We start from the raw sequence: 17,247 nt of genomic DNA, 5'->3' as shown, positions 1-17,247 counted from the left end.
TTAATTAATTCCTCGTTCTGCACTCTTGGAGTTGTGCAAGCAAAATTTGACAAATCCATTGTGTAAAGTGTCATAAACCGATTAAAACAACCGGTAGTAATAAATTAACCAGTATTATTCCCCAAATCTGCTTTTTGACACACTCTGTCAGAACAACAGCTCTTCACTGAAACAGAAATAGAAAGGAACATATGGCAGATGCTGAATATAACAGATCAAATTGTGCCGTATTTGCAAAATAACAAAAACCTGAGTAGGATCATCGTGAATCATTATTTTTCTTGCTCTGGCCTGAAGTTGCCCAGCAAGCAAACCAAAGCAATATTCCCAAAGACAGGACTGCTTTTTGGACGTTTGTCTCAAGCACTGGGTCGATATCAGGGTGGTTTTATTGAGCGTGACCAGCCAATCCTTCCAAACAGGCTTTGAGGAAAAACATCTGAACCGATTATGAAGCAAACTTTTTTATCTGCCAAAATAGTTTGGTTATGGCCTGTCCAATCCTCAGAAATTGCTTAAATAACTATCTGTTCTTCGAAATTAAACACAAGAGCGAGTGTTTGTTACTAGAAAGTCGTCTTCCTGTGGTTGTTCTCTGTAAGACAGAAAAGGGTGAGAGCGTCACAAGGCGCTTCAGTGCCTTCTTGTGGCCACTCTTCCTTTTTCTCCAGGGTTGCTGCTCACCAGTTTACTGTCAGCACATGGCCACAAAACACTGATAATTAAATATCTTAAGAAATATGTGACATACTGTTAAAGTTATTTTAGTGCAATCTGGCAAACACAATATATTTTTTTTCTGTAATGCCCTTGATTTACTCTTGATTAAAGATAAAGCTTCTTATCTCAATGCAAAGCCTCTTCAAAGCTGAGCTATAGGGGATGTTTACATCATGACAAGTTATACAGACATGAAAAATGATCCCCACACTTTCCAGCCATCACTATTAAGCAGTGTTTTTTCTGTCATTTTTTCTCTCCTTTTTTTCCCCCTACCATTGCTTTCACGTGAGCCTAAGAGAAAATTACCTCTCCCGTCCTAGGCAAAGGAAGACCATTCATCTTACTAATACCAGCGGTGAGCGATCATGAAGTGTGGAGACTCCAGTGAAAACTTGGGACCTCATAGTATCAATCATCATCATGCCTCAAAATGGAGATCTCTCATCAAACGCCACACAAAGTCGGAAAGACAAACGAAAGCACTCACCTCAACTGCTACTAACCGCACTCATTAGTCAGATATGTTGGCCATTATTTAACACAACGCCCCCGAGGATTGTTGCAGCGGGAAAATAACATTCATCAATCCTGTGCAGATCTGACACATTCAATCATGGAGTGGGTGAGTGAGTAAACAGAGTTGCATTTGATTAAGATGGCAGCATAATGAAGTGAGGTGCACCATACTTGACCTTTCACAGTCATTCCACTTTGGTGGACTGTGTGTTATTAATCTGCTCTCTATGTAGGACTAACTACATGCTGCTGACTCACATGTTGCACCACTGGTTTTATCCTTCTTTCATTTAACAAGGCTAGCCTACAGCCATGTTAGCAGCTCTAAGAGACTCTACTTGTTCTTCTAACTGATAACAGAGCTCGATTTTTACCTGATTTTGACACCTAATTTCATAAACGTCGATATTTTTAATCATTTAAATGTGGCTGGGTGGTTAATAACACTTTCTTCTTTGGTTTCATATTTATTCTTACTTTACATGGACTTTAACATGCAGACGTTGAGCTGATATGTTTACGGTGGTCACTGCCTTAGTTTAACGTGTTATTTTGGACAAATTATGTACAAAATTTCATGTCCAAAATCCATCCAATTGTTGTCGAAATATTGGATCCAACGTCTTTTTCTCTTCACCTGGTGAGAATAATGTACGTATCCTTTATTCCCTGTTTGTAAGAGAACTGCGCATGTGCTTCACATTTTCCTGCCTCCAAATGTCAGTATTCAAAGGCCAATGGCCAGTGAGGTCAGAAATACTCAGTCAAGGGTCATTGCCATAGTAACAGCAGAGGTGAATCTCATCAAATAAATACGCCTCATAAAGCCAGGTCCTGGCAGCGACATAAAACATGATGACAGGTGAAGAAAGAATCAGTAAAAGCAAATACAGAGTGCCAAAAGCAAATAAACAATATTACGGCACCATGAGAGATGATGGAAATTTCACACTGTACATAGGCAATAGTGATGAAAGCTTGCAGACTGTGTGGTACAGCAGTTAAGCTGAAACAAAATGTTATGACTCAGCGCCATTCGGATGATTTGGCAGGATTCCGAGGAAAGGCCCGAGTATCAGTGTGGCAGACTGCCCACATATCTGTCTTAATTTGCTTTTGCGACAGGTGCAAGTATGTGGAAATGTTATTCCAGCCACAGTGACTGCCATCATCTTTAATGGGTGTCACACACACGTGGCCCCACAACAGAGATGTGATTAAAAGGCAATCATAACCTACAAGAAAGCTGGCTCTGTTGAATGAGTGTGTGTGTGTAACACTAGAAGTAGTAGCAGTAATTTTATAGTGGTGGTAGGTTAATCTGGATTGTGGTGTAATGTGAAATGATAACACAGAAACACACACAAAAAAAACAATGGCTAAAGCAAAAAAACACTAATCAACAGACAACAGACATGCAGTGTGTGTGTGTTATTTCCAAGCAATATTACTACTGCTGCTACAGCAGTGACCTCACATGACCCCAAACTGTCTCTGTTTAATTTTTAATTTCAGTCGGAGCTGCAAGCTGCCAATGAAGAACTCAATGTACCACTTCACAGTAACAAGTCAGACACAAGCAATGAGTAATGGTCCACTGGGAGTCTCTCCAGTGCCGAAAGTCTAAACAACAAACTACTATGACATAGATGCAACTAACCGCCGGGTTTTCAATAATTCATAGCCTAATTCAGAGAGTTTACAGAGGAGATAAAATGGCTGGGTGTGTTTGACCAAAAATAATCACTGACACTTCAGATACATACACAGACAAAGCACCACAACACCGGATTTGCAATTAAAACACACAGCTGCAGGTGTTTTTGGTGTTGGGTAGGATATCTGTAAAAGCTTCAGTGTGCCACAGTTCATACATAATGAGGGGAGGCTTTTCTCTGTGTTTCTTTCCCTCTTTGGTTCCCTCTCCTTCTCTCTCTGCCTATCCCTCTTAATGGTGGTTCAGATCAATAGAGTTAGCCTCAGGCACAGACCTTTGCACTAAAACCAATTGTTCCAGGAACTCTGTACAAGCAGAGCCCAGGCTCTTTTCTTTTTTGCATCCCACAAAATACGCTGGATTTGACATTTGCTTTAGCTCGAAAGAAAACATGTTTATTTGATACCAAATGCCACAATCTTATTATGCTGCAATAACAGCAAGCATTGCAGGTAGAGAATACTTAGCCTGACTTTCTTGCCAAGACTAAGAGGAGAAGGTTGTTACCATTCTCAAATCTATAGGCTAACAGTAAGTCAATGATTTTTTTCACACAAAAAAACAAACTAAATCATTTTTATGCGTCCATTTTTTCATTTAATATTTGGATTGTTAGCTTACTTCAGCAAATGTGGAAGCAGCCAGTGTGGCTCTGTCCAATTTAAGGTGAAGAAATCTTTGCGCCATCACCTGAAAAATTACAACCAGTCATCTTGAAACCTTGTTTTTTGCACAGATCAAACGAGACCATTCAAGATGCTAGTTGGTGGATTTTACTACACTTGGACAGAGCCTCGATAGCCATTTCCCCCTGTCTTTATATAGGCTAAACATAGCATAAAGATCTAGCGATTAAACTAACTGGCTAACTCCAATTCCAGATTTATCTATTTAACACAAATGTAAAAGTGTCAATCTTCTCTAGCAGGAAGGCAAATTTAGCATACTTCCCATAATGTCGAAAATTTCCGTTAAAATTTGGCCCAGAAAATAGAGGTCCGTGCTTTGATAACCAGGCAACCCTTTCTGAACTCCACAGTCAACAACTGCAGCGGGATCAGAACGCAGTTTGGACCGTACTTGCCTACCAAACATCTGCTCTGAGACCAGACAGCCACATGATGTTACTGTGAGGATAATACAAACTAGTGATCTGTGTGAAAATATGGAAAAGTGCTTCTCCAGTATACTAGATAAAGTGCTGACTCATGCCAGCCCTCTCACTCCCTGGCGCACGCACTGAGATACTTATGTGAGGAAGTGAGAGAGAAATAATGGCGAGTAATTTATTTTATGACACAAAGAACGTTCACCATCCAATTATCTAAAATTAAAAAATATGTAAAGAAGAGTAAAGGACACGGAGACCTCTGGGAGTAGACAGTGCTCAAGGCTGAACGCTTTGAAGGCTTTAAAGTAAACGCCCTGTAATTGGTGATGTGGCAAGTCAGGGGGTCTTTTAAAATATATATATATATATATAATTTTTTTTTTAGCAATTTAGCTGTCAGATCTTTTTTTTACATTTGACATTTACATCATGATTAGCTTCAAAACTGGTTGTGATCTCACAAATTATGATTTAAGGTGAGCGCAGAGAAACTTTCCTTCTTCAGCAGATGAATGTGAAAACAGCCTCCTAGTGTCAAACTGCATGTACAACATTGTGCGCAGTGGTCAAACTTCAACATTTAGTAAACATAAGCAAAACATATATTGAGTGGAGCGGGTACTTTAAGCAAAGTAGTGGGAGTGGAGCTAGTTTATACATCGTGATTAAGAAAATGCATTATATTTTAGTTGCTGACTGTAGGTTTTATATGCAAATGTTTTATATGCATCTGAATTTGTAAGACACTAAAGCTGTCAGATAAATGTGTTGACGTAAACAGTACAATATTACCTTGTACTGTAATGTAGTAAAGTATAAAGTAGCAGAAAACAGATTTACGCCAGTAAAAAGATACTACTTTAGTAAGTGTACTGCAAATGATCGTCACTATCTGGACTACAGGAAAATTTGGCAATATTACATTTGTTCTATTGTATATGTATCACTGCAGATTGAGGCAACACTGGCATCGTGGTCATAGTGCCCATTGAGCTCTTGCAGCCAAAAGACGTTATAAATGGATTTCTCCACTCCCGTCTGGGCATGATGCACCATTTAAAGAGGAGAAAAAACTGGGGATCTTACTGGGCATCACAAGCCTATTATAATCTGGTCAGCCCTTTAAGCTTTCCCCACTATCCAGTTATCTTCCCCTATACAAGGATAGAAAGAGTGAAAGAGAGGTGGACAGCTGGTCAATGGTAGTGTGGCAGGGTTCATGCCCAACAGTGTAAATGCTTGACCATTTGTTCTTTTGTGGCCCAGTTTGTAATGTGGTTTCTTTGGTTTGAGTGTTTTGAATAGAATTTCTTCTCATGATTAAGTATAATTAACTTCTCTAGGTTCTTCTTTTGGGGAATGTAAATTGAGTTTAATATATATCCATCTATCTATGACAGGACATCATCGTAAATGCATGTATGTTGATTGCGTGCACACACATGTAATCGAGCTGGTGAATTTCATTAGTTGACTGTTTTCCTCCAAAGAGAGGACTAAATAAGGACGGTGTCATCGGCTTCTGAGGCTGAATAGTTTGCGGACCCAGCTGGTCACTCACAAGGGAGAGAATTAAAGGCTAAAAATGGAAGCAATTTTCTTCCAAGATTAGCCTGTGAGGAAACTAAGAAAGATGAGTTTAATGAAGCTTTATGTCACTAAATTTACCCATTCAGTGGTTTGGCTGTGGGGTTCTCTCCTAATCGTTATTTGGTGTTCAAGTCTTTTAAGTTTGGATTAACATAGACGCTTGCAATTACTGTGGAAGAAAAAGACAAAAATACACAACATGAGGAAGTGAGCCACAGAGAAGACATTAATACTGTGCTGTTAAAAACACTGCTGAAAGTCATTTAAGTTTCTCAAAGACTTAAAAGATGATGAAGGAAATGTGATGCACTGTGCTGTTTAAGGATTCTCTCATTGTTTACTAAAGAGAGCCATCTACTGGAGAACTGCCTATATTAAACGATATTCAAAAAATGTACATTTGCAAATATATAATCTGATTTCTAATTCTAATACTTTAAAGACAAAAAAATCACTGTATGAGCATCAAGTTAAACCTTTCTGCAACACCAGGGACAGAACTCACATGGTCCTTGCCCCCAAAATCCATATTCCTTGTTTAGCCATTACTCTGGCTCAAACGTTTGGATAACTGGCTTTATGTTCTTGCAAGTCTATTATCCTGCCCACAATACCCTTGGCTCCTGGTTTTTCTAATAAAATGAAGAATGAAGGATTGGCAGTTTGCTATAGCTGATGTGACAGCAAACAGTAGTATGAAGGTCACTGTGATGGAAATGTGTTGTAACACACTTGTAACCTGAAAGTCGTGCATGGTACACATCATTCAGTCCAAGTAATGGCCAATTTCATGTAATTTGTCAGTATATTATGTGTCCAAGTCAGTAGTCCAATGTACTGCTGTATGGCTTTTATCCATGTAGCAATTCACCAGCCATATGGTCCTTCAACAGCCCTGACATGGATGGTGTTGGAGAGCACAAGACCTGTAAAATGGTACAAATATATAACAACACATGGAGTCCTTTTGATTCAAACAGTGTCTCAAACCCCATCAAAGTATGTTTTGTCTCAATTTAGTGGTGAAGCTTGTGACAAAAAAACAACAAAAAAACAAAAACAAATCATCAGACATACTGCTGCCCCTCTTTTCCCCTCTGGCCCATTTCCTCAAATGATTTTGGATCTAGTGCCAGTGCAGTTGGTGATGTGTTTGGAAAAATAAGCATCTTTTCAAGGTGATGATGACCTTCAACAGAGAAAAGGAAGGGAAGCCTCTGAAATCCCATTACCCAAAGGCCTGGCTTATTTTATTGCCATCAGCAGTGCTGGCCCATCAGCGGCACGGCAACTGTTTCCAACAATTGCTCCCACACTAATTCTATCGCTGTCGCCAGACTTGCCCAGGGTGTTGACATTAAACTCAATTTATATCAAAAAGTGATTGCATAATGGTGGACAATGCAATTGAGGTAATGTGGGTGTTCAGGTATAAATGTCACAAGGAGAGGAAACAAAAGTTGATTTGAGACAAAACTAGAAAAAAAATATACAGATTTTTATATAAGAACAGGTAGGCGTAGGGTATGTCATACTGGTGAAGATGGTTGCCACACAACATGACATGTCACCTATTTGCGTTGTGTTTCTCGAGTGTGACTGACTTCACCTTTAAGAGTTAAAGGTCCAGTGTGTAGAATTTAGTGGCATTTAGTGGTGAAGTTTCAGATTGCAACCAACCGACAACCTGTCACCTCTCCCTCTCGGGTCAAGCATGAAGGAGAAACTACAGTGGCTGTGAAAAAAACGTGATAGGTCCTCTGTAGAGCCAGTGCTTGGTTTGTCCCTTCTGGGCTGCTGTAGAAGCAAAGTGGTTCAAAATTGCGGACTCTGTGGAAGAAGACTCACTCCCTCTGTAGATATAAAAGGTTCATTCTATTCCATTTCTGTCAATAGATCTTCATACATTTTACACACTGGACCTTTAAACTGTTAATTACCGAGTAAATGCATTAAAAGCATTAGAGCCTGCTCGGGGTTGACACTGGTCTTGGCAAAAGCAATTCTATTTATAACAAAGGAAAATGAAAAATACATGAAAGACATAACCCTAAGAAGAATGATTAGTGATGAAAGCAGCTATGAGGATGACAAACATGCTATGAAGCTGTGGCCCAAATTAAAGAAATCACCCGTGATGGATGCACAGTCGCGACAACCTACTCCTACAATCATCTGTCTCCCTACAAGGGTTACTATATGCAAACTGACACCCAGTGTAAATGGACCATCACATTATGGCCCGTGGTAAAAAATAAATAAATAAATCCTCTCACAGTGCATGTACAAAATATTTTTGAGTTATTAGTGGAGTGGTAATACATTGTAAGGCTGAGCAAAATGAAAGACTGCAATGACCTGGATCACCTCTAGGTTTATTTAAATATAGAGTAGAAAATAGATTACATATTCAGTGTGCATTCTCCGAGAGCTAGAAGGTCTATTCAGTTGTCACTGTGATAAAGATCCACATCTGCATGAGTGTGCTTCTGACTTAAAATCCAGCAGAGTCTTTTTTCAGATGAATTCACTACTGTTCATAGCTGCTTGTCAATACACTGCATAGATATGACAATGTATCTTCAGCTGAAACAAGTACTTACAAAACATCAAAACTCACAAGCAAATATGAACAAAATCTAACTGGTAAAGTATTTTAGAGTCCTAAAGATGTACATTTGAATATTAGTTTGACAATCTCTCTAAGGTTTGTATTTTTCACAATTTCACTTCAGTTTTTTGTATTATTTTATATGATTGAGTATTACAAACATAAATGCTGTGTGCAAACATATGGAGTGTGCCACCAGAATAATTATAAACTGTTCATTATATCTAAACAAGGCCATTTAAAAGGCTTTTTATAATAAAGAGAGATAAAAATAGAATAGATTATTGGATAAAATATAACATGATATGTAAATTGATTTTAAAAAAATGGAATAATACTTAAAAAAAAAAAAAATCCAAAGCAGATCAAATTTCTTTCATAAACTGGTTTAAAAATGTGTTAATTTATTTAATATTTAAAGACAAGATAATAAAAAAATATTGTTCTGGTAAATAGGTTTTTGAAGATATGTTGTTTTAAATGTATCAATTAAGTGGAAAATTATTATTAACCACAAAAAACATGAGGCTTTTAATAAACAAAGTATACAGGTGATTGAATATAATATACAGTAAACCAACTTAATATTTGTTGTTTAATGTTTAATTCAATGAATATAGTATCCCACTGTAAAGATTAAAAACCTTAAAACTTGTTGCGTAAACACTGCAGGTTCAGTAATCTCTACCGAAATGCTTGTTGACTTTGCAAACAGGCACACAGACGACTAGACTTACAAGGAAAAACTGTTTTTGTTCCTTCATCCACACAAGTTCCATTTTCACCTGACCGTCTGAGTCCTGATAGTGGATCAGGAAGTGCTCACCATCATAGTCATAGGAGACGGGTGCCTTCTCCAGCGTCATGGAAACAGGTGAGCTGACACACCAGAAGGGTTTCTTGAATTCGTCCAGCAGAGTCAGACTCATAATGCAGCAATTCTAGGAAAACAGTAGCCAACAGGTGTCATTGAAGTTGCTGTGATTTCAGTGGGGTTTCAAGTGTGTTTACCAAATATGAATATGGGAACATATGCATTAAGCTAAAAGTCAAAAATGTCAAACTTGATTTCAACTGTATTATCTTTAGCCTATAGATAAGAAGGAGTGATTCTAAAATTAACTTTTTAATAGATCTGTGAACCTTTACAATAAAACTAGCACTTGTTGTCACTGACACATACTTAAGATGCTTTGGGCTTGTTTTTCTTTCTTCCCATAACACATAATGAAACGAAGTGTAAGTAGTTCACCGCACCTGCACTGCGCCCTGCAGAGCCTCACACCTCCAGGGCAGGGTGATGTTGCCTGACAGAAGTGTGTGCTTCGACAAGTCTGTCCTGTTAATGGCAGTCAGCTGGATGAGGCCGTCACATATCTGAGCTGGTTCGAGACGACAACAAGTAAATTTTAAGTAAGTACACAGCTGTAAGGCAAACTATTCGATAAAATATTGTACAGAACATGCATGAGTGCAAATGTGCAAATATACAAAGGATTCACAGAGGGAATTATGCTAGATGTCGGAGGATATAGATGTAAGATGACAGAGTTCACTACTCTGGTGGCCTGAGTGTTGGACCTCTGGCTACAGAGACATTATGACTAGAAATATGTAACACATGATTAGAGATGGGTTCTTGTCATTTTACTGTACTTTAACCTTTCACTGTATTCCTCTAGAAGTTACTATGCATGCAATTCAAACCTAATCCAATTGAAATATGAGTATAAATAAATTACTTCTCCGGCAGAAGAGCTGGGAGAAGCTTCCGGACATGATCTTGCATACAGTGTCATGGAGAACAATGTGTAGTAGGTAACCATGGAGACCATATTCAGGGTCTATGTCATCAAAAGGGGGTTTTACCGTTGGCTCCACATAGGGGCTGAAAGAAGAAGAGAAAAAAGCAAAAACGTAAATGAAACTAAGACTGTAGTGATCAAACTTTAATAAAAAGGTTTTTCATTAACATTTCAGAGCTTTATTACTTTAATGGGCTCTAATAACAATGTGCTGTAACATTGTACTCTCACAAGAAACCAGGAGAGGGGGCTATGACCACACCAAGCCTCACACCTTCACCACCAAGACTAGACAGCAGCTCCAGCACTAAATATTACTGTAACCTGGCTTATTTTTTTATTTTCTGATGCATGAAAAATACAATGTGAACACTGCAGAGGAAGTGATGTCCTCTCAGACTGTTTTGTTTTAAGGATTTAGAGGTTTTAAAGATGACAGCATCCAGAATTTTGCAAGGAAATCAGAGAAAAATATGATTATTTTGACCAATATAGGCCCCCAATTTTTCTCCTGGGGCCTTTTGGGGGGTCCTGACCCCTGGGTTGGGGTCTAGCCTACTGGTTTTTAATCAATCAATTCTATTAAACCTGAACATGACAGAAGTTCTCTATTCAATTGGATGTTTCAAGGTGTAGGTGCTAATGAATTCAAGTCAGCTCACATATTCAGCTGCCTGTGTTGTGACTGTCTTGTGTCCTGATGACAAATCATTAAAACAGAATCACTGGTGTAACTGATCCTGACACACGATAAGAAGAACAGAATAAAAAAATGATGAAATACAGGTGTCAGTCATGCAGACAAGTCGACCATGCTGTGCATCATAGATGGGTCACATCATGGGCATCAAATGAATCCTGCTGTCCTTTGAGCCCTAACCAGCTGATGGTGATACACTGCACGCCATGTAATCATGTGCATATAAAAAGGTGCCTGTTCAAGTGCAGCCTACCAAACAGAAGATCCCTCGACGCTTCTTTCCACCAGCCTGTGGAAGTGGAGGGTGAACATGATAAAGGCAACGGAGCACTGGTCCTGGAAAGAGAGTCATCACTTCAATTCCTTCTGCTAAATCAGACGTTTTAAGTAAAAAAAAAACTAAAAAAACAAGAACAATCTATCTCATTTTTACAACTAAAAACTAATAAAAAAATGCCATCGTTGGCTGTAGGTAATTACCCTCCAGACGCCGATGATGATGCCAGGCTGTAGCAGCTTCAGTTCAACCAGTCTGTCCTGGCCAATGACCTGCGTGCTTTTAGTCAGAGTCTGCATGTCTAACTTTGTCATGAGGGACCTCCAGCCAGGTCTGCCAGAGCGGGCAAAGAAAACAGTGGGTTTCACTGAAAGAACAGAGGAAACAGAGACACAGAGAGAAAGTGTGTGTGCAGATGCACGCCGCGCTGTCTTACTTCTTTAGGCCTGGGCAGTTGAGGGCTATCCTCCTGACACCGTGGAGTTGAAGGGTGGAAATCTGCTGGTAGCTGGGCAAGCAGTCTCCTACGCTCCACCAAAGAGTCACGGCCGTCTCGCAGAACTGGGAGCAGCTCAGCTCATGTGTGCTCTCATGCCCTGACTTAACAGAGACCTCCAGCTCCCAGGTGACGTGCAAGTTCCTAGAATGAGATAACATAACAACAAGATTGTAGCAACACAATATGACAGAGTTTTGCAGTAACAGCGCGGTGGGGAGAAGGGCTCAGTTTGGATGCACAAAGATGAACAGGTTCCTCGTTCATAAAGTAGGAAAATAACTCACTTTATATTCCTTAATAGCCACATTAAGACACCAGTGAATTGCAAATGCTGGACACAAATCAAATGCTTTAGGCGTATGTTAAGTTTAGACAATGCAAATAACTGGGCAATATTGGATAAAGCTGACTCTTGCTCTTTAAACCAGACAAACTATGGGCTGAATGGCTATTAGATTTCTTCTGACAGCAGTGGGGAGTAGTATGACTCCAGTTAAGCTGTTCTTGTTAATGAAATGATATGCAAAGAATGAAATGAAACCACAGCTGTTGTGATAAATCTCTTGATCCAATTCTGTCTAAACTGTGATTCAGGGCTACCCCTACTGTGATGCAGGCGGTGTCTTGCTGAGGCACCATCCAATATCAATTAAGTGAAGGAACAAAGCTAAAAACTGGAGCAGCCTAGGAGGCCCCGGATGACCCAGGGGATTTCACTCTGCATTGTCTGTATGTGTGATGTCTTGTGAAATGATTATTACCAAGGTAAATCGCATGCTCCTCAGTGTCTCTAACAGACAAACCCCCACAGGGAATTGTCTGAGCTGGTGGGAGGAGGGAATAAAGGGAAGGTGTGTGAGCATGAGTGCGTATGTGTGAGTGTGTTGTGGATGAGGTGTTGGGGAGGGCTAAGTAATTTATTTCAACAATTCAGACAGCCTCTGCAAGGAACACAATTATTTCTACTTCCCCTCTGTACCACAGCGACTGCCACAGAACTCAAAATTGAGTGCTGCACAGCCTCTAATCAGAGGTTATAAAAACACAGCAGAAACCGCGGTGGAGGTGGTAAAGGAGCTTTCCCCCTGCGTGCTGGCTTCCCCCTGAGCAGACATCGTGTTCAGACAGAGACCTCCTTTCTCACCTTTAATAAGAAAGTGTCATTAAGTGCGATATGAAAAACAAACCACGCTTTGTTTTTGATTGCTAGCGGCTTGAACTGTCCTCTGGTCTTTATACCCTTGAACTTTTCTTGACAGCGAGGGTGAGTCGCTAAAGTTTTTACTGTTTGCCAACCACAAACACACAGTGCACAGGTTCCCATGACACCGAACAGAGCTGCATCCTATTGCAAAACAGCTAAACATGGGAAACACATGGCAAACAGCAGATCAGGGCACGGATTACAAATAGTATGATAAACACACCTCCTTTTAACTGACTTAAGGAAAAGCAGCAGGTGTAAAATATGAAACTATTCAGCACGATGTTTCCCGGAGAAATAATAAGACCCTTCTTCTCAATGCTTGAAAATACATGATTAGCTTCACGGAAGCAACACTTGTCAGGCTATTGACAAGTGTTTGGTAAGTGAATGAACTGCCTGTTACATTAAACAAATCATACACCTCAGGCGCTTAGTCCAAGTGGTTTTAAAAAGCAGTGTTTTGCCTCGCTCCATCTGTTACCTGAGGACCTGCTCCGTTTGGCTGGGCAGCCCAGTGTGACAGCTGATGAGTCCAAGATGTTTTTGCCACTTGTTCGTGCCTCGTGCGGCCCTGAAGCACCTCCACTTCCAGTAGCCAGCAGGCCGATCCCGCATCTCCACTGTGCCCATCTTTCGCAGCGGCTCGTCCAAGCACGATGCGTGTTTCGGCTTTTTATTCTTGCTGAACTTTGCTATGTATATCTTGTTCCAAAGAGCACTGCATCAACGGTAAGGTAGAGAAAAAAGTTAGATTGCTGTGAGTGAAAACGACTGAAAGATATTCAAACAATAAATAGAACTGTTCTTTGAATGTGTGTTCTGTGTTACTTTATGTTTCATGTAAATTATGTTTTGAAAAGCAGAAATTCATACAGAAATCAGCACTTTAAAGCAACATTGCTTTACATGGCAACTCATAAGAGAGTTGGCTTCCCCAAAGCGCAGTGCGCAGTAGCTGGTTGTAGTGAGTCTGGGCAGTTGTCTTATACTTATATCTTTAGTTCTTAGTTTACATTACGCCATATTCCATCATGGCAAATTATTGTGTTTGCACAGGACGCACAAATTACAACCTGTCAAGACAGTGAGCTTTGTCTGTTAGTGTCACTTGTAAGTATCATTACTCGTGACAGTTTTAGAAACCTTACGACTGCTGGCCATTATTTTATCCTCGTTCTTGGCTTTTTCCAGCAGATCAGACTCAAACTTATAAAGACTATGATCAGATGAATCATGTGGTTCATCCACTCTCTGATGACGCCCCCTTAAAGTTTCTCCCTAAGTGAGCCAACGACGAAGAGGCTGCCAGATTGCATGATCTTTCTGTTTGTAAAAATCTACATTGAATCACTTAATTTCTGTCATGAACATCTTTCCTTCCTTCTGTCTTCTGTGACAGTAAATGGAAGATCAAAGGTCAAAACCAGATATTTCAGTTGGTCACTTAGAGCTCTGCGAAGCCGTGATGAAAAGCTTTCACTATATTCTCAAATGTTTAAGATCAAATGATTAATCAATTTATCAAGAGAATGACTGTAAGATCAAGCTATAGTCAAGAATAATCATTAGTTGCAGCATTATACTGCAGTGGTAAATGTCTTCACTTCACTTCAAAGACTGAATCACAGACAAAAATAAGTTCCCTTCAGAAACTCTGTGCTTTCTAAATTATCTTTACTTCGTGTTGGATTGGATTCCTAAAACATTTAATGTACTGCGTATGTTGCGTTAACAAAACCTGGCTGATACTTACTTATCACTGGCAAACTGATAGAAGAGCTTATTAACGTGGCTGATGGTGAAAAGAGCGGAAGCATCCAGGTATGACAGAATCTTAATCAGGACCTCAGATGGCAGCCTACGGAAAAGGTCATTAAACATCACCACAAGGAAGTGACACCGGTGTTTTCCTGCCACCTGTTGTTCGGCATGCAGCTCCAGTGTATGAGACAAATACGCTCTCGACAGACTACTTGAAAATCTTATCATACTCTTCTGGCAACAAAACTAAATGACCCATGTCGATGTTCTCATTTAGCAGCTTTGGTGTAAAACAAACACATTTTTAACTTCAGGACTTTTGTAAAAAAACTTCACACACACATTTTTCTTATCAGTCTCACAAGGGTGTTACATCCTCTTTAACTGACACCAAAAAGATCCACCATATTAGCACATATAAAACGGTGGTGTCAGAAAAAGATGCTTCTCAAGCTGCATGAAGTGATGAATTAAAGTGAGATATGCAATGTGAACAGGCAAGCACAGCAAGAAGCAGTCACCCATGTGAAATCTCAGCTCTCCAGTATTTTATTTATTTATTTTATTTTTATTTTGTCTGTTGTCTTTCTTGGATAAACGCCTGAGTGTGTTTTATATTAAAGACAAACTCTTTAAACTACATGGTTTAAAGAGTTTAATGTGAGAAACCATTTTTCATGTTTTGAGACACTCTTCACATCTGTTATTTAGAAATATTGATTAAGTTTTGTCTGGTTGCACATGTCCTGCTTAATGATGCCAATGCGGTCCAATTAAGGCACGTCAGTCAGTCATGTATTCATGATATGCTTGCATTACATTACCTGCCTGGTCAATGGCTGATATTCCTCTGTATACCAACAACCGGATGAAACAACTTCTAAAAATGTGACACGAAATAAATAAATAAATCATCTTTGGTGCAGTTTTAACATGAGGAATGCTGAATATTTTTGAGCGTTAAATATATAGTGGAAAAAGTCAGACAGTTAACCTCTCACTGACATTCGGAGCTGTCAACATGCAGAGGTTCAGCTTTAAGTATTTTTTTTTGGCATTTTCAAAGAGTTTGGAAAAATGATGAGATGGCCCACAAAGGTGATACAGCCAGTAAACTAGCACATACACATGGTGCTATATTCTTCTTAAATCAGATTTATCCGCTGCTTTCAATAACATCTTTAGTTTAATCTAAACTAGAGGTAAAATGTCTTTCTGTGTGGAGTTTACATGCTCTCCGTTGTGTCGCGTGGGTTCTCTCCGGGTACTCGGGCTTCCTCCCCACAGTCCAAAGACATGCACTTAACGGGTTAATTGGTGACTCTAAATTGCCCGTAAGTGTGATTGTGAGCGTGAATGGTTGTTTGTCTCTATGTGCCCTGTGATGAGATTTGTCCAGCCAGTTAGACACCCAAAGCCAGTTAGATAGGGAAACTTAAATGACGTACCCCAAGAGTTAATACAAGTCATCCGTACAAAGTTCAGAACAATCAATCAAATAGTTACTGCGTGGTGGCATGAAAGGAAAAGTCAGGATTGCAAAATATCTGTAGGATTCATCCTCTGAGGGCCATGAATGTCTTCGCACATTCACACATAAAAGCTAGAGGAATATATAATAAAGTATTGTTTTTTTTTTAATATTGTTTTAGACATATTCCTCCAGCAAACTGTGACCGATTTCAAAAGCGAGAGATAGAGAGGATTTTATGCTTATTGGGGTCTTGAGATAGAGTTAAAAAATAAATTGGAAAAATTAGTGTGCGTGGCAAAACAATAATCTTAATAATTACAGACGTTTGTTTTGCTTTAATGGAATTACATCCTTGTTTATAAGAAATATCAGACAAGTGAGATGTGTAGTGAGAAAAGCAATCGTACGCTGACTTGCTACTGTGAGCCGGTGTGTCCTTGCTGTATTTACTGCCTGCATTCAATGGGGAACGAATCACACTGCTTAATTTGAACATATAGTGAAGTGTCTTCCACCTGTATTGATTTTTGCTGTGCTTTTATTGTGTTTTGCTGTGAACACGGTCCATAAATCCTATTACTTACAGGGCAATAAAGCCTTGACTTGCCACAGTTTCTGAACACTGCCAGGCTTTAAAAAAAAAAGTGTTGAATGCCACACAGGTGAAAATATGAGCATGTTTCTGACAGATTACCTTTCCATAAAGTTGTGAGAGGACGCTGGAGATGATTTGTCAGCTCTCTTGGACGCCCGCACCCTGGAAGTAACTGCTTTTGGTGCCGCCATTCGTTTCAGTGCTCTTGACCCCTTTGAGACAGATACAAGACAATTTATATATTTTTAGTAAGTTTTAAGGCCATGTGACGGTAACAGGCGTGTTTGTCTGACAGCTTTTTTGCTTACAGCTCGCAGAGTATAACGTTAGGATATAAAAAAACATGTAAACTCGTTAATTTAGCTCAATAATTAGCCATGACTTAACTGCCCCGCGTCTAGTCGCCATGGTGACGCGCAGAAACACATCCGGTAGACGGTGCCGATATTTGCTTCAAAATAAAAGTGGAGAAACGGTTTATTTTACGGTGTGTGCCTTCAAAATAAAAGCGGTCAATATAATAATATTTCAGTGACTATTTGATGTGAATACAATACTGTTGGCCATTGTTTTGAAAATTAGGAGTATACTGGAGTGCAGATGTTTTAACTCTTATAGGGAGTGTGTTTGTTTTCTGTCTTTTGCATATCTCGCCCACTCC

The 17,247-nt window shown here is 39.5% G+C and overlaps 2 protein-coding genes across 6 annotated transcripts in view; both read right to left on the bottom strand.

Moving 5' to 3' along the window:
- neto1l (neuropilin (NRP) and tolloid (TLL)-like 1, like) overlaps positions 1–9,193 on the bottom strand; it is a 131,137-nt gene extending 121,944 nt beyond the window's left edge. The window contains exon 1 of the mRNA XM_027274200.1: positions 9,095–9,193. The gene's annotated coding sequence lies outside the window, so the exon portion shown is untranslated. The remainder of the gene's footprint in view (positions 1–9,094) is intronic.
- fbxo15 (F-box protein 15) overlaps positions 8,826–17,247 on the bottom strand; it is a 45,434-nt gene continuing 37,012 nt past the window's right edge. For 2 of the 5 annotated variants that reach the window (XM_027274204.1, XM_027274205.1), the window contains 9 exons: positions 16,686–16,798; positions 14,510–14,614; positions 13,238–13,474; positions 11,487–11,690; positions 11,254–11,383; positions 11,027–11,109; positions 10,011–10,156; positions 9,526–9,650; positions 8,826–9,209 (listed from right to left, as the gene is read on the bottom strand). In XM_027274204.1, coding sequence (XP_027130005.1) covers positions 8,943–9,209; positions 9,526–9,650; positions 10,011–10,156; positions 11,027–11,109; positions 11,254–11,383; positions 11,487–11,690; positions 13,238–13,474; positions 14,510–14,614; positions 16,686–16,777 — 1,389 coding nt within the window. In that variant the 5' untranslated portion in view covers positions 16,778–16,798 and the 3' untranslated portion in view covers positions 8,826–8,942. Of the gene's footprint in view, positions 9,210–9,525; positions 9,651–10,010; positions 10,157–11,026; positions 11,110–11,253; positions 11,384–11,486; positions 11,691–13,237; positions 13,475–14,509; positions 14,615–16,685; positions 16,799–16,894; positions 17,025–17,247 lie in introns of those variants that run through there. The other 3 variants (XM_027274202.1, XM_027274203.1, XM_019276514.2) reach the window with 3 other exon arrangements.

This window comes from Larimichthys crocea, chromosome XXIII (genome assembly GCF_000972845.2).
Source record: "Larimichthys crocea isolate SSNF chromosome XXIII, L_crocea_2.0, whole genome shotgun sequence".
NCBI lineage: Eukaryota > Metazoa > Chordata > Actinopteri > Sciaenidae > Larimichthys > Larimichthys crocea.
The sequence above is the reverse complement of the archived record's forward strand: the minus strand, read 5'-3'. Positions and strand labels throughout refer to the sequence as shown.